A 27702-nucleotide genomic window follows, 5' to 3' on the forward strand; every position below is an offset into this window, starting at 1 on the left:
AATAATTTCTTTGGGAGATTGATTTAAGGGCAAAAGGTTTATTCCCACCCAAGGTTTAGTGTAAATGGAAACTCACATCCACTAATTTTTTAAAATTTAAATATCATCCGTTTGTGAAATTTTACTGTTACTGTTAGAGATAAAATCATCATCTAGCTAAAAATATTTAAAAAATTGAAATTTTATCATATTTCTCTTTAGTTTAAAAATCTAACAATTTTTTCTATCTAAAATTTGAAAAATAACCATTTTCCCCCTGGGCTTTTTTCATCATCTCTCTGATAACCATTTGCCATCTCCAACCTTCAACTCTTTCCCTCCCAGTCACTCTCTTTTTCCTTTCCGACCGTACTTATCTTAGACGAAGATCGTTCGTCTTTATCTTCGACAAAGATACTCAGAGAGGGAAGGGAGAGTGATTAGGAGAGAGAAAGTCGATAGTTAGAGATGGCGAATGGTTTTGGACATAAAGATCTGGAAATTGAGGTAGAATAGGGATGAATCTAAAATTTTTTGGAAAGTTAAGAAGCAGTTATATATGAGAAAAAAATAACAGTTTGTAATTCTAGATTTAAGGGGGAAAGTTATTTTTTAAACCTAAAAAATATAAGATTATATGACAAAAATTTAAAACTTAATAATAATCATAAAATATGAATTTAAATAAAATTTTTAAATAATAATTTTACTTTTAATAGTAACAATAAAATTTAACAAGTGAATAAGTATTTATATTTTTAAAAATTAACAAATATAAATTTGGAGTGAGAATAAGTCTTTTGTCTTGTTCAAATACAATTTTAAAACATTTTATTGATTTAACAAGTGATTATTTTAATAGTCGCCATCGGGTGTTGTTGGCACATCAAAACTGCTTGTTCATCAATGGGGGCCCTTTAAGAGGTCAAAGACAACAAGTGGAAGACAGTGTACGCAAGTATGTTGTGAGAAGTCTACTCAATTTGTTTCATTCGACATCAATTATTACTTAGAGAATTGTTCATGCGACAATAATTCACTAATTATTTAATTTCCAGTTCAATTAATAATAATTTTTACCGTTTTCTTTTTTTTTTAAATAACACACATCCATAAATTTTATATCAATAAATTATAAAAAAAAAAAAGTTAGATATGTGTGTATATTTTATACTGTTTGATAATACTAATATATAAATAGTTAAATAGTTTATAAATTTTTAAATTATTAATATGTGTTTTAAATTATAAAATCTAAAAATAAAATCATGATACACGGTATATTTAAAATAAAAAATATTTTCATGATAAATCGGTCTATTAAATAAGGAATGTTACGTTAATTATTTAATATTGAACCGAAATTGTGGAATGTGGATTTTTATGTCATGAGTTTTATGAAAGTTCAATCGGAAATGTGGAATGTGGACTTTTATGTCATGAGTTCTGTGAAAGGAGACATTTATGACCAGTAAAAACACACTTCGAATGTAAAGAAGACCTCACTTTGAACGTAAAACTTTTTATTTACCTCACTTTTCCCTTGCCAATTTTTCCACAACTCTCTTATTTTTGTGGGGTTGTAATTTCTTGATCCATACATTTGGTTTAATTTAACATACTTAAAGATATTTAAGTGAAAAATATCTTCTTTTATTATTAACAAACCTTACCAATTTTTCTACAACTCTCTTACATTTGCGTTGGCATAATTTCTCGATCCATCATTTGATTTAATCTAATATATTTAAGTGTATAAAAGTGAAAAATGTTTTTATTTATTATTAACAACAAAAAAGTATTTAAGTGAAAAATATCTTTATTTATTAACATAAAAAAATATCGTTAATTCACTATTAAGAAATTATCTAACTTTAATAGTTAATTTACTAATCGTTTTGTTTTTTAATTTTATAAGTTAAAATATATTTTAATAGTTTAATAAGTTCACATATTATTTAATCAGTTTCATATTCTTATTTTTAAATTATGTAAGATATACATATATATTTAATATATTTTTTAAATTTTATTGATGTAAGATTCACTTAAAGATGTCATAATTATTATATGATCAAATAATTTTAAATTAAAAAATACTCAATTATATAATAATATATCATTATAAGGGTTGATAAAATAACAAAACTCTTTAACCCTCAAATTTGGATAATAAAAGAATATTCAATATTGTATGCAAATCTAGGAAGTGGACCTGGCAAGAAATTCTGACGTCAATCCAGCAAAGAGGCTAAAAGCTGTATATTTATAATGCTGCCTTTTTCACATTTGCTCTTCACATATCTGAGCTTCACGATCACTAAACTTGATGATAAGGAAAAGGTAGCCCACTCATTAATATAACAACTACTCCAAAATAAAATCTTTCAGAAACCAGATTGCGTCCATCAAATGAATCAAAATCGTCGACACGAGAAGCATCAAGCCAATTGGTGAATGATGGCTACGGTAAGACGCTTACTGAAAACTTTCCTTGTCTTCCACCTTCTGCATCTTTCGACTTCCATTGACACTATATCATCAACCCAATTCATTAAAGATGGCGATTTAATTATCTCTAGAGGCAAAATCTTCGCTCTTGGATTCTTCAGCCCTGGAAACTCCGTTAAACGCTATGTTGGAATTTGGTATTTCCAAGTTTCGGAACCGACGATTGTGTGGGTGGCAAACAGAGACAGTCCTGTCAACGATTCATCCGGGATCCTCTCAATCGACACTGACGGAAACCTCGCCCTGTTTGAAAGCAACCAAACTGTTCCTCTCTGGACCACCAACATTTCCGTCGTCCCCGAGAAGAACGCCGTAGCTCAGCTCTTGGATTCCGGAAATCTTGTTCTTCTTCAAAACGATACCGGCAAGTTACTATGGCAAAGCTTTGATTGTCCTACACATACTCTTTTACCATTTATGAAACTCGGGCTAAACCGACGAACGGGTCTGAATCGTGAGTTAATTGCTTGGAAATCCGCCGATGACCCTGGAACGGGGAAATTCTCTTACAGAATTGACCCGACTGGGTTTCCTCAATTGACTTTATACAAGGGTACAACGAAATGGTGGAGATCCGGGTCATGGACGGGTCAAAGATGGAGCGGCGTACCCGAAATGACTAGTAATTACATCTTCAACGTCACGTTTATTAATAATCAAGATGAAATCTCCATTGTTTACGGAGTAACTAAACCTGTCACTACGAGGCTGATGGTAAATGAGTCAGGCTTTGTTCAACGCTTCACCTGGAGTAATTCGGATCATAGATGGATCGGGTTCTGGTCCGCCCCGAAGGAGCAGTGTGATTATTATGATCATTGCGGGGCAAATAGTAATTGTGACCCATATCATGCAGATAAGTTTGAGTGCACATGCCTACCCGGATTCGAACCGAATAGTCTGGACGAATGGTACTTGAGAGATACATCGGGTGGGTGCAAGAGAAAGAGAGATATGTCGATGTGTCAAAAGGGAGAGGGTTTCGTAAAAGTGGCACATGTGAAGATACCGGATACGAATATAACACGTGTGGAAATGAGTTTGGATTTAAAAGCGTGTGAAAGGGAATGCTTGAGGAATTGTTCTTGTTTGAGTTACTCAAGTGCTTATGGTGAGAGTAAGGGAGGGATTGGATGCTTGATGTACCATGGAGATTTGATTGATACAAGAAGTTACACGAATGCTGCTGGTCAGGATTTATATTTGAGAGTTGATGCTGCGGAATTAGGTATTTGTCTATTTTCAACTAACTTATTTATTATTATTATTTGGCCAAAGAACTATTTCCCACCTAAATTTTAGTCACCCACTTATTGACTAACTTCTATTAAAGATAAGGATAAAATTTTTATTTTACTACTAAACCCTAAAAATTTATATCATTTTTCTCTTTTAGTTTTAGAAAATTAACAATTTATCCTATGATTAAACTTTCAAAAATTGATTTCCCCCTTAAGGTTTCAATTTTTCAAACAACTTCTCCCTCTTTGGCAACCTGCACCCTCCAGTCATCTCTCTTCTTTCTTTTGGTCTCTATCTTGTCGAAGAAGATGAAACTTCATCTAAATGAAGACAAATTGTCTAGACGAATCGTCGAAAATGAGAAATCGCCTTAGTTGAGCGACAATATGATCGAATCTTTGAACTATGATGAGACTGAAGTGATGATGGGACCGAATCAACAATGAGACTTGATCTTCGAGTGATGAAGATGACGAGACTAGATCTTTGAGCGACAAAGATGAGTTTGTTTAGATGAAGTTTCCTCTTCTCCAATGAGAATGAGACCGAAAGAAAGGAGAGAGACGAGTGGAGGTTGTCAGTTGTCAGTTGTCAGTTGCCAAAGAGGGAGAGATTGCTTGAAAATTGAAATCCTAAGGGGAAAATGCAAGTTTCCAAATCTTAGGTGAAATTTGGTTATTTTCATTTTAACTGTATATACTGAAAGATATTTTTGTTGTTTCACTTTGTAAGGATAAATATGTTATTTTAACCTTACCCTAATAGATATCAACCACATTTATGACTCATGAATGGGACTTTAGGGTTTTGAATTGGAGTGGGTGAAATTTTAGGATTAAACTAAACTTAGGTGGGAAATAGTCCTTTGGCCCTTATTATTTATTCTTGCACAAAAATGATTTTTTATCAATAAAATTATATATATCTATTATAAGTATACAAATAAATACATACTTAATATATATTATCATATGATTAGATGATTTTAAATTAAAAATAAAAAAATTTTATTCATATAATGACATATAAAAGTGTGTATATATTTATATATTCAAAATGTGTATACATAATATTATATTTTTTATTCATTATAAATACTAACTTGCCAAGTGACACCAGGATGTTTTATTTTCTCCTTAGTTTAAACAATACAAGCAGTCCGAATGCAATGGAAATTTCACATTTTTACATCCCTTGTTTACTTCACGAAGCAGAAATTACGTAGGATGTTTTTACTACTGTTTTTGGCTGATGTAGGTAGTAATAACATCCAATGAAATAGAAGTTAATTTTAAAAATCATCTCTCATAATGGTGATAATTAATAAATAATTATAGGTGTTTATTTATGAATTATGATTACATGAGTGATTTAGGCAAAATAACATTATTTTATCAATGTGCCACAAAATTCGACCATTAATTTGAATCATGAATTCAAATTACCAATTCAAATCATGAACTTAAGCGGAATTATTTTTTTTTTAAGTCATACTTAAGTCACCATTAATTTTGGCTCAACAAACTCAAATTGGATCATATTTCATTCTAATCAAACTCAAACGAGTGGATATTCAGGTTCAGTTCAATTCAAATCTACCTTTAATCCCCGTACTCGTATTTCTTGTTGTGCAATTTATAAAAGCACAAGCATTATTTTATTTTATTTTTTCATGTTGGGAGCTATGTAAAAGATTAAAAATTTAGATCAATCGAAATTTCCTACTAGATAAGATGCCATATATAGACTGAATCCAGATAAAAGAGTTCATCCCATTGCATGCCCTGATGCATTCATTCCAGCAATCTTAAATTTAAAATGTCTTGAATTTTTTTTTCTTCTGCTTAGCTTTGTATACGAAGAAAGGTTCACTCAGTAAGAAGACCATCTTGGCCATTGTCCTAGTCATTTCCGTTGCAACAATTCTCTTGGTAGCATTTGTTTTTTGGTTATTCAGAAGAAGAAGAAGAGCAGGTAATAAATCAAACTTCTTCAGCGTTTTCCTTGTTCTTCATTCTACCATATCTCTAGTTTTGAAAAATTTTGGTTAACATTATTTGCCCACGTCTTGTATGTCAGAGAAAGCAGGTGATGGCAAGAACATCGAATTTAACTTTACCTCAAGCTTAACACAGTTCGAAGACTCCATGAATGTGAATGAGCCAGATGGAAATAGAAGAGATTTTGATTTACCAATGTTTCAGCTGAGCACCATCGTCGAAGCCACAAATAATTTCTCTGTTGATAGAAAACTCGGAGAAGGTGGCTTTGGCTCTGTTTATAAGGTAACTGATTTGTATCACATTAATTTCTTTTTGTACAAAAAGTTCTGTTTTATGTTACACTCAAACTTAAACCCTAAATCCAATTGAAAGTGAAATGTTAGAACCATATATGATTGCAGGGTATACTTCAAAATGGAAAAGAAATAGCGATTAAAAGACTATCTAAATATTCGGGACAGGGAATAGAACAATTCAAGAATGAAGTTCTACTTATTGCAAGACTCCAACACAGAAATCTTGTAAGCATTTTAGGTTGTTGCATTGAAGGAGAAGAGAAAATGTTAGTCTATGAGTATTTGCCAAACAAAAGCTTGGACGCTTTCATTTTCGGTAAGTTAATTTCTCTTAAATCGTAGGAGTTTATTTCATTTTTTCATCATTAAACAAAATGACTCATAATATGGATTCAGATGAAACAAAAAGGGCAGGCTTGGATTGGAGTAAACGATTTGAAATCATTTTTGGGATTGTTCGGGGAATCTTATATTTGCATCAAGACTCGAGATTAAGAATTATTCATCGAGATTTAAAAGCCAGTAATGTTCTCATAGATGCTACATTGAACCCCAAAATTTCTGATTTTGGAATGGCTAGAATTTTTGGAGGAGACCAAATTGAAGCAAATACTAATCGTGTGGTTGGAACATAGTAAGTTCTCACCTAAAAGCCTTAAACCCTAAACTTCAAGTCCATATGATTTTGATTACGTTTCTCTCTTATACAGTGGTTATATGTCACCTGAATATGCAATGGAAGGACAATTTTCGGTAAAATCAGATGTTTATAGTTTTGGAGTTTTACTATTGGAAATCATCACAGGCAGAAAGAATAGTGGGTTTTATCTGGAAGATGCAGCCTCTTCAAACTTGGTTGGACATGTAAGCAAGCCAATATTCCATAAACCTGACCTTAATTTGTAAATTTTGTAACTCATTCGTTTTGATTAACGTGTTAGATTTGGGATCTATGGAGAGAAGGAAGGAGCTTGGAGATGGTTGATGAATTATTAGGAGAATCATACAGTACACAGGAAGCCTTGAGATGCATCCAAATTGGTCTTCTGTGCGTGCAAGAACAGCCAGCAGATCGACCAACAATGGCAATGGTTGCCTCCATGTTGGGCAACGATAAAGATCTTCCTGATCCAAAACGACCTGCATTCATTGCAAAAAGAGTCACCAATACTGATGAGAGCAGTGGAGGAATCAGCTCTGTAAATGAAGTCACAATCTCTATTGTTCGTGGTCGCTAGAACTTCAGGCTCTATCTCAATCTGTATGTAGAAGTGCCTCAAAACACGATGTATCTCTTTGAATTAGCGGTCACTAATTTATTGTAATTTTAGAAGGAAGATTAATAAAACTAATAGAATATTAAATATTATAAAGAAAAAGTTTGAGTTTAAATCTCTTTCACGTTTGTAAAACTTTCTAATCAATTACAAACGTTATTTTAGTAATTTAATTAATTTAATTAATATGTTTAAATTTGGTTGTAGTAATGTACAATATTTAATATCGTTTGTAAAAAGTTTGATGTTGTTCTACCATGTCAATTTTACCTTATATTGCATATAATTAATAATAAAATTATATATACATAATTTTAAGTATCTAATTAAGCATTTAGGTTATGTGTTATCATATGATTTTGTGATTTTGAATTAAAATAAATAATATTTAATTACATAATAATATATTATTTAAATACTTAATTAAATATTTAAAACTAATTGCATGTGATATTATTCTATAACTAAATATATGTATAATATTATATAGTATAAGGCATAATTCTATTATCTAACCTTCAAAATAAAATTATAAAGAGTAATACTCCAAAACGAGATTGTGTGTGACGCATATAACCTATCTAAACAATATAAAATTTTATATATTAAAAAAATTAGGCAGAGATGTTGTCTGGCTTTCCACCTGGTCTTTTGCTAGAATCCTTATCAATTCATAAGTGAAGCGTTAATTGCGAGTGTTAAAATGGGCAGCAATTTGCAAACCATTGAGATGGTTTTCAACTTTTTAGACGAATAATATTACGTGTATATACATATTTTTATATAATTTAAATATATAAATTATATTATCATATAATTATTTATAAATAATAAAAATTTTAAAAAAATATTATAAGTGGTGCTTTTCCAGCACATGAGAGAAAAAATATTATAGGGAATGCATTAAATGAAGATGGACACTGGAACGAGAGCAGTGGACTTTGCACTCAACATGTATTGTCAAGCAGGAAAATTTCCCTATACACCTTTCTCTCCTTTTAATAAAGAGATAACGCATTCCTTTCAGTCAGTTTATTATATTTTATTATCTATAATCCTTCTGACTTTTCCAATTTTGACTTATTTACTAACATTTATAACAATTTTAAACATAAAAAATATTAAATTTTTTAAATTAATTGGACGTATAAACTTATAATATAGTAAATGCTCTAATGCTCACATTTGCTCTTCACACGTTTGAGCTTTACAATCACTTCACTCGATGAGGGAAAAGTATAACTACTCTTAATAAATGAAATCTTTCAGAAACCATATTACTTCCATCAAATGAACCAAAATCATCAAGCCAATCGGTGAATGATGACCACAGTAAGACGCTTACTGGAAACTTGCCTTGTCTTCCACCTCTTGCATCTGTCGACTTCCACTGACACTATATCATCGATCCAATTCATTAAAGATGGTGATATAATTATCTCCAGAGGCAAAACCTTCGCGCTTGGCTTCTTCAGTCCTGGAAACTCCATAAAACGCTATGTTGGAATTTGGTATTACCAGGTCTCGGAGCTGACGATTGTGTGGGTAGCAAATAGAGACAACCCTGTCAATGATTCATCCGGGGTCCTCTCAATCGACACAAATGGAAACCTTGCCCTGTTTGAAAACAACCAAACTGTTCCTCTCTGGAGCACCAACATTTCCGTTGTCGCCACGAAGAACACCGTAGCTCAGCTTTTGGATTCAGGAAATCTTATTCTTCTTCAAAATGATACCAGCAAGTTACTATGGCAAAGTTTTGATTACCCCACAGATACTTTTTGACCTTTTATGAAACTCGGGCTAAACCGACGAACGGGTCTGAATCGTGTGGTAACCGCTTGGAAATCCGCTGATGATCCTGGAACGGGGAACTTCTCTTACCGAATTGACCCGACTGGTTTTCCTCAATTGTCTTTGTACAAAGGCACAACGAAGTGGTGGAGAGCCGGGTCATGGACCGGGCAAAGATTGAGCGGCATGCCCGAAATGACTATTAATTACATCTTCAACACCACGTTTGTCAATAATCAAGATGAAATCTCCATTGTTTAAGGAGTAACTGAACCTGTCACTACGAGGTTGATAGTAAATGAATCAGGATTTATTCAACGCTTCACCTGGAGTAATTCGGATCAAGGATGGGTCCGGTACTGGTCCGCCCCGAAGGAGCTGTGTGATTATTATAAACATTGCGGGACAAATAGTAATTGCAACCCGTATCACGCGGATAAGTTCATGTGCACGTGCCTACCCGGGTTCGAACCGAATAGTCCGGATGATTGGATGAGAGATGTGTCAGGTGGGTGCAAGAGAAAACAAAATATGTCAACGTGTCAAAAGGGGGAGGGTTTCGTAAAGGTCGCAAGCGTGAAGATACCAGATACGAATATAACACGTGTGGATTTGAGTTTGGGTTTGAAAGCGTGTGAGAAGGAGTGCTTGAAGAATTGCTCATGTTTGGGTTACTCACGAGCGTATGGTGAGACCAAGGGAGGGATTGGGTGCTTGATGTACCATGGAGATTTTATTGATACAATAAGTTACACGAATGCCGGTCAAGACTTATTCTTGAGGGTTGATGCTGCGGAATTAGGTATTTGTATTCTTTCAACAAACTTATTTATTATTAGGCTAAAGAAATATTTCCCACCCAAGTTTTAATTTACTTTTAAAAACGTCTCAAAATAATTAAAAAAAACAAATACTCATCTGTAAATTAGTTTTTATTAGAAATAAAAATAAAATCATCATTTTATTATTAAACTAATAATTTTTTCTATGATAAAAACTTTGAAAAACTATAATTCTCCCTCTCTCCTTAAGATTTTAATTTTTCAGATGATTTACTAGTATCCAATAGTTTGACAAATTCAACTGTTAGTTGAGAAGAAGTGTCAATGAGGGATTTAATGGAGAAGCACCCTTCGTTGACTCGTCTAAAGGATGAAGCATCATCCAGATTCGTCGTCTATATATGGACGACTATGCATCATTCATAAACGTCAATGAAAGTCGCATTGAGCTATCAAATTCTGGTGGAGCATCTGAAAAATTGAAACTCTAAAAAAGAAAATTATAAGTTTTCAAAGTTTTATTATAAAAAAAAATGATTAGTTTTCTAAACTAATGAAAGTAAATTATATAAATTTTTAAGATTTTAAGTTCAATAATAAAATAACTATTTTATCTTTATTTTTAATAAAAAATTTCTAATTAAAATTTGATTATAAATAAATTAGAGTTTTAAATTACCATCGATATATTTTTAAGATTTAATTAAAACTTGGGTCAGAAATAGCCCTTTAGCCTTATTATTATTATTATTTTACTTGCAGCAAAACATACTTTTTATTCGTTATGAATGCCAAGCGACACCAAAATGTTTATTTTTTCCTTGGGCCAAAAGACTTACTTCCACCCACGATTTGTTAAAATCGTAAATTAGTATTAAAACCCAAACACTTATTAGCATACTATTTAAAATTATTATTTAATCATAATATATTAAAAAAATATTTTTTATATTTTTCCCACTGTCAGTTAGTTGCAAGGTTTCGTCTTGAACCCATCTGCTTCAATAGTCGAAATCCGATTGTGATTTTTCTTTCTTTGCCCCCAGATGATCTCTGAAAACCTATTTACTTCAGTCTAGCATTTTCATTAGAGATGAAGACAACATTCTTGTTAGGCTACCTTTTGCAACTGTTGTAGCTCCTCTGATTAGGATCTTTGTCGTCCGACCACCATCCCTCCATCCTCCACCATCGTTTCATTTTCACTACTCCATTTGCGCGTGGTAAAGTCTAGTTTTGTTCGAAATATATATTGAGCTTATAAGTGTAAAAATTGAAACTCATGTTACATAAAACCAATTGACTTGTGTTAAAGTTCAATTCACACACTTATATACCACTCTTTTATGTTATATTCATTAGATGTGTGACTCTTTTTCTTTCCTTTTATTTGAGTCTCCAACACCCCTGCTTAAGTGTAAACATCTAGACTGTTAAACCTGTCGTTTGGCTCAGTCGGTTTTTGGTTGGGTGCATTGTCACTTGTATCCAGGAATATTTAGACTATTAAACCTGTCGTTTGAGTCGTGTTTTGATACCATGAACAGTGGATTGAGTCAAGATTGGGACTTAGCTAGGTTGAGGTTTGGGAAAATTTTCTGAAAAACAGTAGAGGAAATACGAAAAGAGAAAAAAAAAATACCTGAAAATTCCTTTTCTGCCTCTTTTTGGTTAATTGAACTCTTTTGTTTAGTTACAACACATATATATTCACAAGTACAATAGAAACACGTGTATATAAAGTGAACACACTTTTTGTCTAAGATTACTATTCTACCCATTAACAGTTGTACTAACATCGCCCCTTAAATTGAGCAATCTTTCAATTCTGCCACAACTTCAACTCACACTTTTAGCAACATATCTAACCATACCAACAAATGGTTCTTCACCTTTGCACAATTATCTTTGAGTAACTTCAATAGTTACCTACTTCACCATATCAATATTTGAACATCTGATGTAGTAATTAAGGCAGACAAAATTCAACAACCCAAAATTCAACAATGGCTGGCTAAATCCATAATGACTAAAATACTCAATAACAGTAGCTTTTAAATCACTGATGCATTACCCAAATATTAACAACTTCAACTGAGCATAGAAATAATTGAAACAATTACTGTTAAACAGTAAACATCACCTACTGAACATCACGTTCTGAAATGTCAGTGCTCCAGTAATTACACCACACATCTCCTTCTGAACAATTGATGTAATAACCAAATAGTAACAAAAATATAAATTGACAACTGTCTCAATGCTTACCACAACTGTCAAAACTCTCCCAATGCAATACCTTATTCAACTGCTAATACCAATAACCACATATGTTGTTATAATACAGATCTTCATACTATCAACCTTGTAGTAAGTGGTCTATAATGAGTTCAAGATTTATTGTCCAATCTCAAATAACAATAGTTTTCTAGCTTTATTTTCCTTCAGCTTTTGGTGTTCCCAGAGTATTATTATTACTCACAGTGGTATTTAAAGACAGAGTCTTATTGGACAATGATATAAAGTGCTCTAGACTGCACAAATTCAGAGCATCCCTCAAAGTTGTAAACTGTTCAGCTGCTAGAGGTTTTGTTAAGACATCTGCCTTTTGAAATTCAGTTGGAACATACTGAATGACAAGTTGCTTTCCTGTGACCTGATCCCTGATAAAATGGGCATCAATCTCAATATGTTTTGTTCAGGAATGATAAACAAGATTAGAGGCTAATGAACTTGCACTTTGGTTGTCACACCACACAACAAAAGGTGCAGAGAATTGCAGGCCCAACTCAGTGAATAGACTTCTTACCTATGCTATCTTAATGGTTGTTTGAGAGAGAGCCCTATACTCAGCCTCACTAGAGGATAGTGCCACCACATTCTATTTTTTTAGAATTCCATTGAATAAGATTTGGACCAAGGAAGAGACAATATCCAATGGTTGTTCTCCTATCATAGAGGTTGTTTGCCCAGTCAGCATCAGAAAAATAATTTAGCTGTAGCATGTTTCTTGGAATGAATTGTAAACCAAAACTCATAGTCCCTTTTATGTACCTAAGTACCCTCTTGTAGGCCTGCCAGTAAGTGTGGGTTTTTGCAAGAACTGACTAAGTTTGTTAACTGAAAAAGCAATGTCAGGTCTAGACAAAGTCAAATACTGCAGGACACCTACTATACTTCTATGTAAAGAGGGATCATCAAAGGCGTAACTGTCATCTAAAATCAGTCTAGAACCAGTTACAAATAGGGTTGTACAAGGTTTAGCATCAGCCGTTTTGGCTCTTGTCAACAGATCTTGAGCATATTTGGTTTGATTTAAGTGTAAACCAATGGTAGACCTTGTAACTTCAAATCCCAAAAAGTAATGCAGTCAACCCAATACTTTGAGAGCAAACTTTTCATTCAAGTGTTGAACTAAACACTTTACCAAATCACTATCACTTCCAGTTAGTAGTATATCACCAACATATACTAACACATAAATCACCTTGCCTTATTTGTTATATAAGAACAAACTTATGTCTATTACTGCACTTGTGAAACCCCAATCAACCAAGACAGTTTTCAACTTATCAAACTAGGCTCTAGGAGCCTGTTTTAATCTATATAAAGCTTTATTCAATTTACACACCAATCTCTTGCCTCTGCAGTCAATTGTAAAACCCTCAGGTTGATGCATATACACTTGCTCCTCTAAGTCACCATTTGAAAATGCATTATTTATGTTTATCTATTGAATATCCCAACCATAATGCATAGCTAAGCATAAAATTATTCTGATGGTGGCAGCCTTAACAACAGGGCTAAATGTCTCAAAGTAATCGACACCAGCAGTTTGTTAAAAGCCCTTGACAACAAGTCTAGCTTTGTACCTCTGAACACTACCATCTGGATTATATTTAATCCTAAAAACCCACTTACAACCCAATAGTTGCATATTAGCTATATGGGGCACCAGAGTCCATATGTTATTGGCCATTGAAGCATCATATTCAACTTTCATGGTAGTTTTCCACTCAGGATTTGATAATGCATCAAAAGCATTGGTAGGTTCTATGTGAACATAAGACTCAAGACTGGATGTTCTAGTAGAGGAGAAAATTGTTGGCTTGAATGAATTTAGGATGGCATAGTTTGGAGGTCTAAGTGTGCTTGTTTTGGTTCTTGACAACATATGATGTTGATTAGCCAAGGAAGGTGATGTTATTGTGGTTTCAATTTGTTGGTTCAAAGGTAAATTAGAAAAAGTGTTTAGGGTAGTATTATTGTGACTAGAAGAGGAAGGTTCAGATGGTTCAATGTTTTGTAAAGAGTTTGAAATGGAAGTAATTGGTTCAGACTCATGTGTAGCAAAAATATCATGTGCAATTGAAGAATCATACTGCATATGAGATATGTCAAGACTAGACACTGAACGCAATTTTGTAGTGCAGGATTTTATGTTGGCAGTAGGTTTAGATTTTGGTTCAGGAAGCTGTCAGCTTGTTCTATCTAACTCTAAAATGTTTATAGGTTGAGTAGTAGATTTCTTTACAAAATTATGATCACTTAGGAAAGGAAAGTTAGTTTCAAGATACTTCGAAGCTGGAACAATGTGCAACCTACCATTTGAATCAAGGCATTTATATCCTTTGTGAAGTAAGCGGTAACCAAGAAAGATGCACTTATTTGAGTGGTGAGAAAATTTATGAGAATTATATGGTCTGAGATATGGGTAAACTGCACAGCCAAAGACTTTCAATTTAGAATAGTCAGGTTGTTTTCCAAATAATTTGTAAAAGGGAGAGTCAAAGTTCAAAACTGATGAGGGCAGCCTATTGATAAGATAAACAGCGGTCTAAAAGGCATGCCACCGGAATTTCAGAGGAAGGTTTGTCTGTGCTAGCAAAGTTAGACTGTTTCCACAATGTGTCTATGTTTCCTCTTAGGGTTGCCATTTTGTTGATGAACATATGGACATGGGTGTCTAAATGCAATGCCTAGGCTGTTAAGTAATGGAACTAAGCTTTTGTATTCCCTCCCCTCCCCCCTCCCCCCCCCCCAATCTGATTGCAAACATTTGATTTTTGTATCAAATTGTCTTTCAATAAACTTGCAAAAGAATTGAAAAACAAATATTTTTTTAGATTTAGCTTTGAGATGGAATATTCGTGTGAATATACTAAAATCATCAATAAAATGCACATAGTACTTACAACCTTCAAATGTGGATATAGGGGAAGGACCTCATAGGTTAGAATGAATCAATTCTAAAGGTTTGTTTGTTTTTGAATTAGACTTGAGAAAAGACGATTGACTTAGTTTTCTGAGTTGGCATGCATGACAAAATAAAGCAACATCATGAGAATTAAAACTGTTATTCATAGATTTTAACACTTATACAAGAACTTTATTGTTTGGATGACCCAACCTAAAATGCCACAAATCTATATCTGTTTTAGAAACAACAAAAGACTTAAATGCACTATCTTTATTTCCTAAATGTAGACTGTCAGAGAGAGGAAAATCATTTAACATGGAAGTAACAAAACTATTCTTAGCGTCATCACAGTTGGATATAACACTAATTTCTTGAAACTAAAGAAGATCATGTTTTTGGTCAGGATCACAAGAAGAAGTTGAACAGATTTGAGTAGAAGGCATTGGCTTGACTCTATGAGTGAATTGGGAAGTTGTGCAGTTAGGAATGTGGAGTTGATATAGTCCATCTCTAAGGTGTCCTTGCAACAAAATTGCTTGAGTGCGTTTGTCCTTAATAACACAATTGTCAACATAAAATTTAACAACAACATGATTATCTTTGGTAATTTTAGAGATACTTAGTAAATTTCTGGTTATACGAGGCACACACAAGATTTTTTTAGATGAATGGCTTTAGAATGAAAATTATTGGGAACTAGAACATGACTAATATGAGTTATGTTCAGAGACTCACCGTTGCCAACTTAAAGCTGATCATTTCCCTTGTAGTTGGTTTTAATAGTCAGCTGAGAAAGGTTAGGTGTAACATGATCAGTGGCATATGAATCCATGTACCAAACATAATCTTGAGCAGTTGGATAGGTGGCTATTGAAGTTGGTTGTGTAATCTGTGCAGTGTATTGAGTAATGTAGGCTTGGGGACTATTGTTAGATGGGTGAGATTGATTTGTAGACAGGGTATTTGTATAAGATTTGCTAGGTTGTGATGGATGAGGTAGTAGTGGTGAGGTGTTTTGTTATGGTAAAGAGGGTGATATGGGTGTGTTAGGATAATAATATCCTGGGAAGTGAGAATTTGTAAGTGTAGGTTGAGTTGGAAGAGGATTAAAAGCTTGTTTAAACTCCGTGGCTGTTGGAAAATAGCCAAATGCACAGTATAAAATTGGGGTATAATAGATAGATTGTTATAGGTAGTGTTATACCTGTAGTAACACTGCACAATAGTATGCCCAACTTTATTGCAAAGTTGGCAAACTACTCGGCCTTTACCAGAAAATCTCCCTCTACCTTTCCCTATAGTTGAGACTTGTGGATAACCACCATGATAGCCAAATTAATAGGAATGGTTTACGGGATTCTAAGACTTCGGTTGAGGTGCTGGTCTAGGTTGGCTCTGTGGTACTAAGAATGTAGGCTCACTATAGTATTGCTCATAAGTTGGATCAATAGTAAACTGACTAAGCTGTCTATGAGAGTAAGCACTCACACCTACATTTTGAGGTTTAACTAAACTGGCAGTGTTGACATACCCATTATGAAAGTCTAAGGAAACTATAGAACTCAAAACCAAATTGGCTTTATTTAGTCTCATCTCATGCTTTTGTAGGATATACAAATCATCTTGTAGATAAAGCATCTCATGCTCTGATACTATGTCGGAAATAAATATTGGGTTTTTAAGTGTAAAGATTGAAACTCATGTTACACAAAACTAATTGGCTTGTATTAAAGTCCAATTCACAAACTTATATACCACTTTCTTATGTTTTATTCATTAGATGTAAGACTCTTTTTCTTTCCTTTTATTTGAGTCTCCAACAAGTTTTATAGCTCTATTTGTTTGGTTTTTTTATTTGTTTGGTTGTGGGTTAAAGTTTGCTTGAATTAATTTATGGGTTTGGAGTTGTTTGTTGATATACGGGAGTTTGGTTTTGGATGTTGTGGTGATTGATTCTGGCTTTTGAACGCACACTTCTCGTTTGTTGTACTGCTTGTGAAGCTACCTACCAAGTGTTTGTGGTGATTATTTTTTTTATTAACTGGGGCATCTGTATTTGTTGGATGGTAAATAAGAAATATAGTGATTAGATTCATAATCACTATATTAGGCAAGATAAAGTTTATAAGTGTGACAGAGATTCAAATTCAAACTTTTTTACTTTAAAAATTCTAATGTTTTGCCAATTTTGCTAATGCGTAAAGTGAGTGTTTGGTGATTTGCTTGTGAAGCTTGCTCATGGCAACCTCAATGCCTGATTTATCCACCACTTCCAAGCCAGTCGCTGCAACCACCATACCTACCATAGCTTATGCTTCCAAACCACTTGAGACGTCCACCAAACCTCTAGAAATTTGATGCAAAACTAGAGAGAAAGATGAACAGTAATCGGACGGAACAATAGCATTGTCGAGTAACGACCAGAGACAGACGAACAGGTCGGGCAGATGAAACCAACGTCCGTCTAGATTTGAGATAATTTTCAGAAAACCCCATAGATAAGTTTTCAAAACTTTAAAAAGAAAAATTATTAATTTTTTAATATAGATAAATAAAAAAATTTATTTATTTTAATATTATTAATTAAATAATATATTTATTTTTAAAATTAATTAATTTTATTAATTTTAATTATTTAATATTTAATATTTAACGATATCAATTTGTAATTTCAACAAATCTTAGATAGGAATAGCTTTTTTGGCCTCCTCATTCGTTAAATCTATACACGTAATTCCAATGCAATCCAAGTTTCACATTTTTACCTCCTTAGTTTACTTCGCAAAGCAAAACTCCTATGCTTGGCACCGAGTCACCCACTCTATAAAAAAAAGGGAAAAATACTATTTTCCATCCAAATTTTAGTCCAATTTCAAACCCACACCTACGGAAGATGATAAATCCAAACTCCCACCCATGGTTGAATTTCTGTTAATTTTTTCTATCAAAGAGAGGGGTAAAATAGTCATTTTACTGTTTATATTAAAAGTTACAAAGTTTATTACTTTTTACCCCCAGATTTTAGAAACTAATATTTCACCTTTACCTAAAGTTTTTAAACTTTAAAAAGTAACATTTTCACCCCTAAACCTAGAGTTTTCATATTTTTCAAAACTCAGCCACCCCTCATAACTTTCAAAAACAATAGCTTCACCCCCATTCTTCAACTTCATCTTCCGACGTCGTCTTCAGCTTCCTCCTTCTCTTGGTGTTACGATGGTGGTGCAATGAAGAGATCTTCATCTCCTCGTCGCACGATGCAATAAAGAGACGAAGAGATCTCTCTTTGTCACACAACCCAGGTGACGAAGGACGATGCATCGTCCTTTGTCGCTAGTCACATCATCCAGATGAGACGACAAAGGGCGACAAAGTGTCGTCCTTCGTCTATTCTTCTAGATCTGGATGATGAAGGTTCATCTTTCATCGTCCTTTGTAGTCAAAGAAGGGAGATCGGTGGAAAGAGTCAGCTATCGATGGTGGCTGGAGAAGGAAGCAAACCCTAAGAGTGAAATCTAAATTTTTCAAATATTAAAGTGTTAGTTTTTAAAACCTAGATGGGGGAAATGATAAAAATTTTGAAGTTTTAAACTTTATAGATAAAATGATGATTTTACCCTTATCTCTAATAAAAAATTTGGATGACAGTTTGGCTATGAGTGGGAGTTTGGGTTTTTTATCTCCCGTGAGTGTAACTTTGAAATTGGGCTAAAATTTGGGTGGGAAATAATCCTTTTCCCATAAAAAAAATTACAAAGGATATTTTTACTACTTTCTTGGCTGATGTATGCAGTAATATCATCCAATGAAATAGAAGGTTTTTTTTTTCTAAGCAAATAGAAGTTAATTTGAAAAAGACTAAATTACATTTTTCCCACGTTAAACCCTAGTTGGTTAAATAATATTTTTATTTAAAATAAAATATAAATAACATTTTTTTCTCCCAAAAAACTTGGTTAATAAAACAAACAGTATTAAAGAATAAAATTATTTTTTTATCTCTTTTATTTCAATCTTTCAAAATTGCCATATAAGTCTAGATTTGAAAAAAAAAATTAAATATAACATTTTAAACATCTAAATTATATAAGAAGTTTTTTATTCTCAATCATTTCACTCTTCACTCCTTATGTAAATTGTAATTTTTCAAAAATACTGGTGGTCTTTTTTGAAAATTTTGAGGGGTTATTATAAATTCAAAATTTTTTTTTGAAGTTTATGAAAATTTTAAAATATTAATCTTCGTCTGATAGTTTTAAAAATAATAATTACATTTTTAAAGAATTGAATAAAATACAACAAACTATAGATGTAAATATCATATTACAACCATTGAGGTCATATAGTAGTTTTAAAATATATAAGAGTTTGAAAAGATTTTAAAAATTTATTTGTGAGTTGTTAAACTTTTTAAAGTGTTGGATTGTTACATTTATAACGTTTAGATCTAATAAAAAAACTATTATTTTTTAAATTTTTTTTTCAAAATTAATAGAATATAAAATTATTATTTTGCCTATATAACATATGTTTCTTTTAGAAAGAATTTGATTTTGAGTAAAAAAGTGTTATTCATACCAACTAAATGTGAAAATGTATTTTTAAGTCAACCCTTGCGTAGAAAAATGTTATTTACTCTATTAAAAATCATCTTTCATAGCGGTGATAATTAATAAATTATAATACAATAAAACTATGTATACCTATTTTAGGTATATAAATATGTATATATTTATATATGTCATCACATGATTAGATGATTTTAAATTAATGATAAAGTAACACGCAATCATATGATGACATATATAAGTATATATATAATTATGTATCTAACATAGATACACATAGTATTATTCATGACAATATTACGACATAATTAATAAATAACAAGAGGTAATAATTTATGAATTATGATTACATGAGTGAACGGAGGAGAAAATTTTACAAATAAATAACAACATATGTTATTAGATCATTGGATGGTCTCCCATACAAGTAATTCTTGTTGTGCAATTTCTAAAAGCATAAGCATTAATAGTAAAGAATAATGTTATACAAATGTATTTTTAAGTATATAATTGAGTATATAGTTGATATGTCACATGTGATTTAGTGTTATTTAATCTTTTAATTCAAAATTCTCAATCATATGATGACACATCAAATATATACTTAATTGTGTACTTAAAAATATATACATATTGTTTTATTGATTTTTATTGTTTTTTTATGTTGGTAGGAGTTATGTAAAAGATTATACATGTAAATCAACCAAATTTCCTACTAGATAAGATGCCATATATATACTGAATCCGCATTAAAGAGTTCATCCGATTGCATGCCCTGATACATTCATTCCAGCAATCTTAAATTTAAAATGTCTTGAATTGTTTTTCTTCTGCTTAGCTTTGTATGCGAAGAAAGGTTCACTCAGCAAGAAGACTATCTTGGACATTGTCCTAGTCATTTCCGTTGCAACAATTCTCTTGGTAGCATTTGTTTATTGGTTATTCAGAAGAAGAAGAGCAGGTAATCAAGCAAACTTCTTCAAAATTTTCTTTGTTCTTTATTCTACCATATCTCTAATTGTGGAAAATTTTGGTCAACACTATTTGCTACTGTCAGTGAAAGCAAGAGATGGCAAGAATGTCGAATTTAACTTTACCTCAAGCTTAACACAGTTCGAAGACTCCATGAATGTGAATGAACCAGATGGGAATAGAAGAGATTTTGATCTACCAATGTTTCGGCTGAGCACCATCGTCGAAGCCACAAATAATTTCTCTGCTGATAGAAAACTTGGAGAAGGTGGTTTTGGCTGTGTTTATAAGGTAATTCATTTCCTCAAGTGTCTTAATTTCATCACATTAATATCTTTTTATACAATAAATTCCATTTTATGTTACGCTTGACCTTAGACTTTAAACCCTATTGAAAGTAAAACATTAAAACTTAAAACTATATATGGTTTCAGGGTATACTTCAAAATGGAAAAGAAGTAGCGATAAAAAGACTATCTAAATATTCGGGACAAGGAATAGAACAGTTCAAAAATGAAGTTTTGCTTATTGCAAAACTTCAACACAAAAATCTTGTGAGCATTTTAGGTTATTGCATTGAAGGAGAAGAGAAGATGTTAGTCTATGAGTACTTGTCTAACAAAAGCTTGGACTCTTTCATTTTCAGTAAGTTAATTTCTCTCGTATTCTAAAAGTTTATTTCATTTTTTCGTCTTTAAACAAAATTATTCATAATTTGGATTCAGATGAAACAAAAAGGGCAGCATTGGATTGGAGTAAACGATTTGAAATCATTTGTGGAATTGCTCGAGGAATTTTATATTTACATCAAGACTCGAGATTAAAAATTATTCATAGAGATTTAAAAGCTAGTAATGTTTTACTAGATGCTACTATGAACCCTAGAATTTCTGACTTTGGGTTGGCCAGGATTTTTGGAGGAGACCAAATTGAAGCAAATACCAATCGTGTCGTCGGAACATAGTAAGTTTCTCCGCTAAAATCTCTAAGTCCTAAACTTTAAACCTAAAAAAATTATAAGTTAAGTTCTTTTTTTATACAGCGGTTATATGTCACCCGAATATGCAATGATAGGACAATTTTCAATAAAGTCAGATGTTTACAGTTTTGGAGTTTTACTGTTGGAAATCATCACAGGCAAAAAAAATAGTGGGTTTTATCTGGAAGATGCAGCCTCTTCAAACTTGGTCGGACATGTAAGCAAGCCAAAATTCCACAAGCCTGACCTTAATTTGTAATTTTTTAACTAATTTTTTTCACAAATGTGTTAGATTTGGGATCTATGGAGAGAAGGAAGAAGCCTGGAGATGGTTGATGTATTATTAAGAGAATCATACAGGACACAAGAAGTCATGAGATGCATCCAAATTGGTCTTCTGTGCGTGCAGGAACAGGCAGCAGATCGACCAACAATGGCGATGGTGGTCTCCATGTTGGGCAACGATAAAGATCTTCCTTCTCCAAAACGACCTGCTTTCATTGCAACAAGAATCACCAATACTGATGAGAACAGTAGAGGAATCAATTCTGCAAATGAAGTCACAATCTCTATTGTTCTTGGTCGCTAGAACTTCAAGCTCTATCTCAATGTATGCATAGAGGTAAGTGAAAACATGATATATCTATTTGCATTAATGGTCATTGATTTATCGTAATTTCGTAAGAAATATAAACAAAATTAGTAAGATATTAAAATTTATAAAAAGAAAACTTAGGTTTCAGTGTTTTTCACGTTTGTGAAATTTTTAATTAATTACAAACATCATTTGTGGTAATTTACTTAATTTTATTAACATGTATAAATTTGGTTGCATTAATGTACAACGTTTAACATCATTTGCAACAAGTTTGATGTTGTTCTACCAAATCAGTTTTACCTTATATTGTATATAATTAACAATAAAATTATATATACTTAATTTTGAATACCTAATTAAACATTTAGATTATGTATCATCATATAATTTTATGATTTTGAATTAAAAATAAGTAATATTTAATTATATAATGATACATTATTTGAGTTCTTAATTAAATACTCAAAATTGATTATACATGACATTAATTTATAACTAAATATAAATATAATTCTATATATTGTAACGCACACTACTAATCTAGTCCCCAAAATAAAATTATAAAGAGTAATAATCCAAAAAGAGATTGTGTGCGAAGCATATAACCTATCGAAACGTAATAAAATTGTATATATTAAAAAAATGAATAATATTATATATACTTATTTTGAGTATATAAATAGATATATATTTATATGTGTCATCATGTGATTATATATTATTTTATCTTTAATTTAAAACTAATCAATCACATTATGACATATCTAAATATATACCTATTTATATATTTAAAATATAGACATATAATTTTATTGTGAAAAAATTAGACAAAGATGTTGTTCGGCGTTTCATCTGGCCTTTAGCTAGAATCCTCGTCACTTCATAAGTGAAGCATTATCGAACTTTCTATAAATACCTCCTTATGCTTGGTAAATTATATAAACTTGTTAATACAAAAGCTTCTCTCCCTCGTTTATAACATTTAGGCATAATTTTTTCTATAAAACTATATTTCCTATTTAAGTAAATGAGTGATTAAATATTAAAAATATAATAATATTTAATTATATAATAATATACGTAAATATATATTTATTTTTATATTTAAAATAGTTATTTATATTATTACTCTAATTCTTTTCGGTTCCTCTAATATCAATGCAGTGTAATTTCATCTATTTTACTTTCTATTTATCGTACATCCGGTCATCATATTAATAAGAAATATTTCTAACACCGTAAAATATTTTGTCAAATATCCATGTTAACATAAAAGATGTTTTTGTCAAAGTATAAAATGTCCAACAACACATTAAAATGATGACATCAACGTTTTTAATAGAAACAGCTGTCATGTGATACGCTATTTAACTACTGTGAAAATTAAGTATTAAAGTGATATTTTTAGTAAAAAATAATAAAAATTTAATTTTTTAATAAAATATTTAAATAATAATAATAATATCTCCGTGTATTATTATATCATCGAAAATTGTAATAAACTCATATATTTATGACTTTACTACTTGTTAAATTTATAATATTTTATTTTATTTTTTTATAAATTCCTACTGTTAAATCAGATCTTCCTCAACAAAAAGTAAGATTATTTTGTTAATTTATTTCTGCTTAGTTGTAATTCCTACCAAACTTCGTGACCTAAATTTGACCAAAACGAATATGACTGAAAAGTTCTAAATAAAACTCCAAGTGAAAAAAAAAAAAAAAAAGGCTAAAGGATAATTTCCCACCCAAGGTTTAGTGAATCATTAACTTTTAAAAACTCAAATATTTATTAATTTATTAAAATTTATTGTTATGAATAAGGGTAAAATTGTTATTTAGTTAAAAAATAAAAATAATTTATTTCTCCCTAAGTTTATAAATCTAAAATGTGCTCCCATAAAGGTTTGAAAAATCACCTTTTTCCCCCTAAGGTTTTAAAACTGTCATCAGAGATGGCAGAGTTCGCTGTCTTCGGTTGCATTCTCTCTCCCTTCAGCTTCTCTCTTCCTCTTGAACTAAGACCCTAAACCCTAGTCAGAGATCATCAATGTCAGACGCTGCTTCCACTTCTAGTTTCAGATCTCGGATCTCAACATCGCTTCCACTTCTATGAATCTTGGCATTGTTTAGAAGCATCTTCGATGAGTAGAAGCATAATAGAAATGGCTGAGATTCGTCATGGGATTGATCTGCACGACGGATCTTCGATGACGCTACTTCCATTGTCTCCTTCGTGGCCTCTTCGTGACTGCGTCTTCGTCATGAAGGCTAAAGGGAGCGTCGACAGATGGAAGGGCGACCAAAGAATATCATCTAAGAAGGAATGAAACCTTAAGGGGGAAATGACTATTTTTTAAACTTTTGATGAGAAAAATTTTGATTTATAAACTTAAGGAAAAAAATGTAATAGGTTTTTAATATTTTTAGTTAAATAACAATTTTATCTTTAATTTTAATAATAAATCTTAATAAATAGATAAATACTTTAATTTTTAAAATTTAATTAATAGAAATATAGCCTTTCATTAAACCTCCGTTGGAAAATAGTCTTTTTTGCAGAAAAAAAAAAACACAGGGGAAAGTTGACAAATAATTTTTACATCATCGAAACCAAAACCTTTATTTTATTCATAATATATAAAAATATATATATTATGTATATTTGTTCCTTTCTAGAAAACGTGAATTACTTTCTTATGTTTATATGCTTTTATTAAAATAATAAAAAAACACGTGGCAACAAACGGCTGTTTGGTGGGCACACCAATTAAGACTTTAGACAGTTGACTTTCAACAGTCACCACTGCTCACACAAGGGCAATTTAGTGATTTCCCTTTGCCAAAGATGCCTGCGATCCTGTTTCTCCTGTGACTGTAGTCTTATCCGCGTGCCACTCGGCCACTCTCCCTTCTCTCTTCATCGTTGAAACGGATCGCAGCATAATTTATGATCATATGTGAGATTCCAAAAATACCCTTTGGAGGTATGTCGCTAAAAACATGGCTTTTCTTGTCATATAATAAAAAAGGAAGGTTTGATGACTTTTTTGCCCTCTCAAAAGGAACCCTCTTTATTTCAGGCAAAAGTATCCAACAATATTCCTTAGTTTGCAAGTACAACGTCTAATTTTATTCCTTTTCTATGCTATTAAAATCCTATTTGGATTCTACTCAAATATTATAATCATATCAGTATTTTATAATATATAACATATAATATATATCTTATGATATAATAAATATATTAAAATATATTATATAAATATAATATAATAAATATAATATACAATATAATATATGTCCTATAATATGATATATATAATCAATAGAGATTAATACATCTTTTTAAAAAGATAATAATATATAAAAAATTTATATTTTTAACTATGATTGTAATATTTTTTTAAATAATAAATGTTAATTAAAATTTTTATTATTTTATTATATTTTATTTTTTGAATAATATATTTAAAATATAATATGATATATAATATAAAAAATTAAAATTTTAACATATAATAGCAATAAGTAATCCGATTATTATGTTTAAAAGTGTCATTTTTTTGTATGTAATTTAACATATATTAAGAACTTTTTAAATTTCGCTCAGTCGTTAAATTATTTATTGACCAAAATACCCTTCCTCACATTTTATGCAATTCTCAATCAGTGACAAGGACATTTGAGTCAATTTGTAAGTTAATTCTAGCCGAGTTTGTGCCTGAGCTTCTCAAAGCCAGGGTCCTGAATTACTTGACATATGAAACAAGAATTCTTCTCACCAACGCCTCTCAAAACCTTGTAAACCCTCCGGAAACTGAGTAGGAATCGAGTTGAAAAAATGGCGACTCAGTTCCCTGATGATTTCAAGTGTCCGATTTCCCTCGAAATCATGTCCGACCCGGTTATCTTATCATCGGGTCATACATTTGACCGTGTTTCAATCCAACGTTGGCTTGACGCCGGTCACCGTACATGTCCAATTACGAATCTGCCTCTGCCAGAACAGCCGTCTCTTATACCCAACCACGCTCTCAGATCTTTAATTTCCAAGTTTACCCATATTCCTTTACCCAATTCGCAATCCGACTACGCCAATGCCAACCCTCATACACTTATTTCCATTCTTACGTCTAAATCCTCTCCTATCCACTCCAAACTTGAATCCCTCTCCCAACTCGCCAAGCTCTCGAAACGTGACTCAGCTTCTCGGAGGAAACTCACCGAGTCGGGTGCCGTTTCGGCCGTTTTGAACTGCCTCAATTTTGACTCGGACGATTTTACTCTTCAAGAAAAAGCTCTTTCTTTACTACTAAATTTATCTCTCGACGATGACAATAAAGTCGGTATCGTCGCTGAAGGGGCAATCGGTCGGGTCGTGACTGCGTTACGGGGCGGGTCGCCCGATTGCCGGGCTATAGCAGCGACTATAATAACGAGCCTAGCTGTGGTAGAAGTCAACAAAGCGACGATTGGAGAATACCCATTGGCGATAGAATCATTAGTTGGGCTTTTGCAGAACGGGAAACTAATCAGAGAGAAGAAAGAGGCAGCCACCGCTTTATTCGCTTTATCTTCATTTCCTGGAAACCGGAAAAGGCTTGTGAATTGTGGGGCGGTGGTGATTTTGGTGCGAATAGCTGAGTCGGGGCTTGAGAGGGCCGTGGATGTGTTGAGTATTTTAGCGAAATGTAAAGAAGGAAGAGAGGAGATGATGAGAGTTGAAGGGTGTGTGGGAGTTTTAGTCGGGATGATAAAAAATGGGAGTTCAAGAGCGGTTCAGTGTTCGCTTTTTACATTGAATTGTTTGTGTCGTTATAGTGAAAAAATATGTGTGGAAGCGAGAAGAGAAGGGATTTTAGAGATGTGTATGAGGTTGGTGGAAGATGAAAATGATGATGAGAAGCTTAGGAGAAATGCTAATAATTTGATTCAAACGTTAAGTGGAAACCATTCTATGCAGTGATGGCCCAATGGAGGTGAGTTGGGTTTCTTTGTTCAAGGTAAAAAGAAAAAAAATTCTTGTTTACATTTTGTGCTTAATGGATTATATTTTGTTAATTAATAGTCGTTCATGTAAAAATGGGGGCTTAGAATTTGGTGGAATAGCCTTTTCTTTTTTAATCTTATTTTGTACATGAGAATAAATGTGTGGTTGGTGAGCTTCTCATCGATCTGTTCATTAGATGTTTCAATATAGAAAGTCTTAAACTGTTAATCTGAATTGTAATTTGCCACAAGTTGGAAACTTTACGTTTTGTTGGTGCATGACTTTTGTGGAATCCGTTTTCAGCTTTTTCTTTTGTATACTAAATTGTTTTCATTCATTTCTGTAACTGATAAGCCATTGAAATGAAAGTGAAAATGGAAAGAAAAGTAAACTCAAAATTCTTGCAAAACAAGCAAACAAACTTTTGTGTTGTCTTTGTTTTGCCAAAGTCAGTCATTTAAAAGAGCTACAATGAGAATAACACACAAGTGTTTTTACAATTAAT

At 32.1% G+C, this 27702-nt stretch overlaps 2 protein-coding genes across 4 annotated transcripts; both read left to right on the forward strand.

The window, feature by feature from the left end:
• Positions 1-2273: 2273 nt before the first annotated feature.
• LOC123219232 (G-type lectin S-receptor-like serine/threonine-protein kinase At1g11410) lies at positions 2274-22307 on the forward strand. 3 transcript variants are annotated; one of them, XM_044641059.1, is made up of 7 exons: positions 2274-3718; positions 5581-5706; positions 5812-6017; positions 21059-21269; positions 21350-21587; positions 21667-21820; positions 21896-22307. In XM_044641059.1, exons 1-7 carry the CDS (start codon positions 2437-2439, stop codon positions 22190-22192), a joined length of 2514 nt encoding a protein of 837 aa, XP_044496994.1. In that variant the 5' UTR covers positions 2274-2436; the 3' UTR covers positions 22193-22307. The 3 variants fall into 3 exon arrangements, with proteins under 3 accessions (XP_044496994.1, XP_044496993.1, XP_044496992.1); XM_044641058.1 differs by lacking the exons at positions 21059-21269; positions 21350-21587; positions 21667-21820 and adding exons at positions 6137-6347; positions 6428-6665; positions 6742-6895 and having other exon boundaries at positions 21896-22296; XM_044641057.1 differs by lacking the exons at positions 21059-21269; positions 21350-21587; positions 21667-21820; positions 21896-22307 and adding exons at positions 6137-6347; positions 6428-6665; positions 6742-6895; positions 6973-7363 and having other exon boundaries at positions 2275-3718.
• A 3615-nt stretch (positions 22308-25922) lies between these two features.
• Positions 25923-27475, forward strand: LOC123219395 (U-box domain-containing protein 8-like). The gene has a single exon (XM_044641341.1). It carries the CDS (start codon positions 26049-26051, stop codon positions 27171-27173), a length of 1125 nt encoding a protein of 374 aa, XP_044497276.1. The 5' UTR covers positions 25923-26048; the 3' UTR covers positions 27174-27475.
• Positions 27476-27702: the final 227 nt, after the last annotated feature.

The sequence above is a fragment of the Mangifera indica genome, chromosome 6 (assembly GCF_011075055.1).
Source record: "Mangifera indica cultivar Alphonso chromosome 6, CATAS_Mindica_2.1, whole genome shotgun sequence".
In the NCBI taxonomy this organism is placed as follows: Eukaryota; Viridiplantae; Streptophyta; class Magnoliopsida; order Sapindales; family Anacardiaceae; genus Mangifera; species Mangifera indica.

Coding starts and splice junctions, on each gene's coding strand:
- LOC123219232 (XM_044641059.1), top strand. CDS start 2,437: ATGATGGCTACGGTAAGACGCTTACTGAAAACTTTCCTTGTCTTCCAC. Junction 3,719..5,580: donor AGTTGATGCTGCGGAATTAG/GTATTTGTCTAT, acceptor TCTTCTGCTTAG/CTTTGTATACGAAGAAAGGT. Junction 6,018..21,058: donor GCTTTGGCTCTGTTTATAAG/GTAACTGATTTG, acceptor ATATGGTTTCAG/GGTATACTTCAAAATGGAAA.
- LOC123219395 (XM_044641341.1), top strand. CDS start 26,049: ATGGCGACTCAGTTCCCTGATGATTTCAAGTGTCCGATTTCCCTCGAA.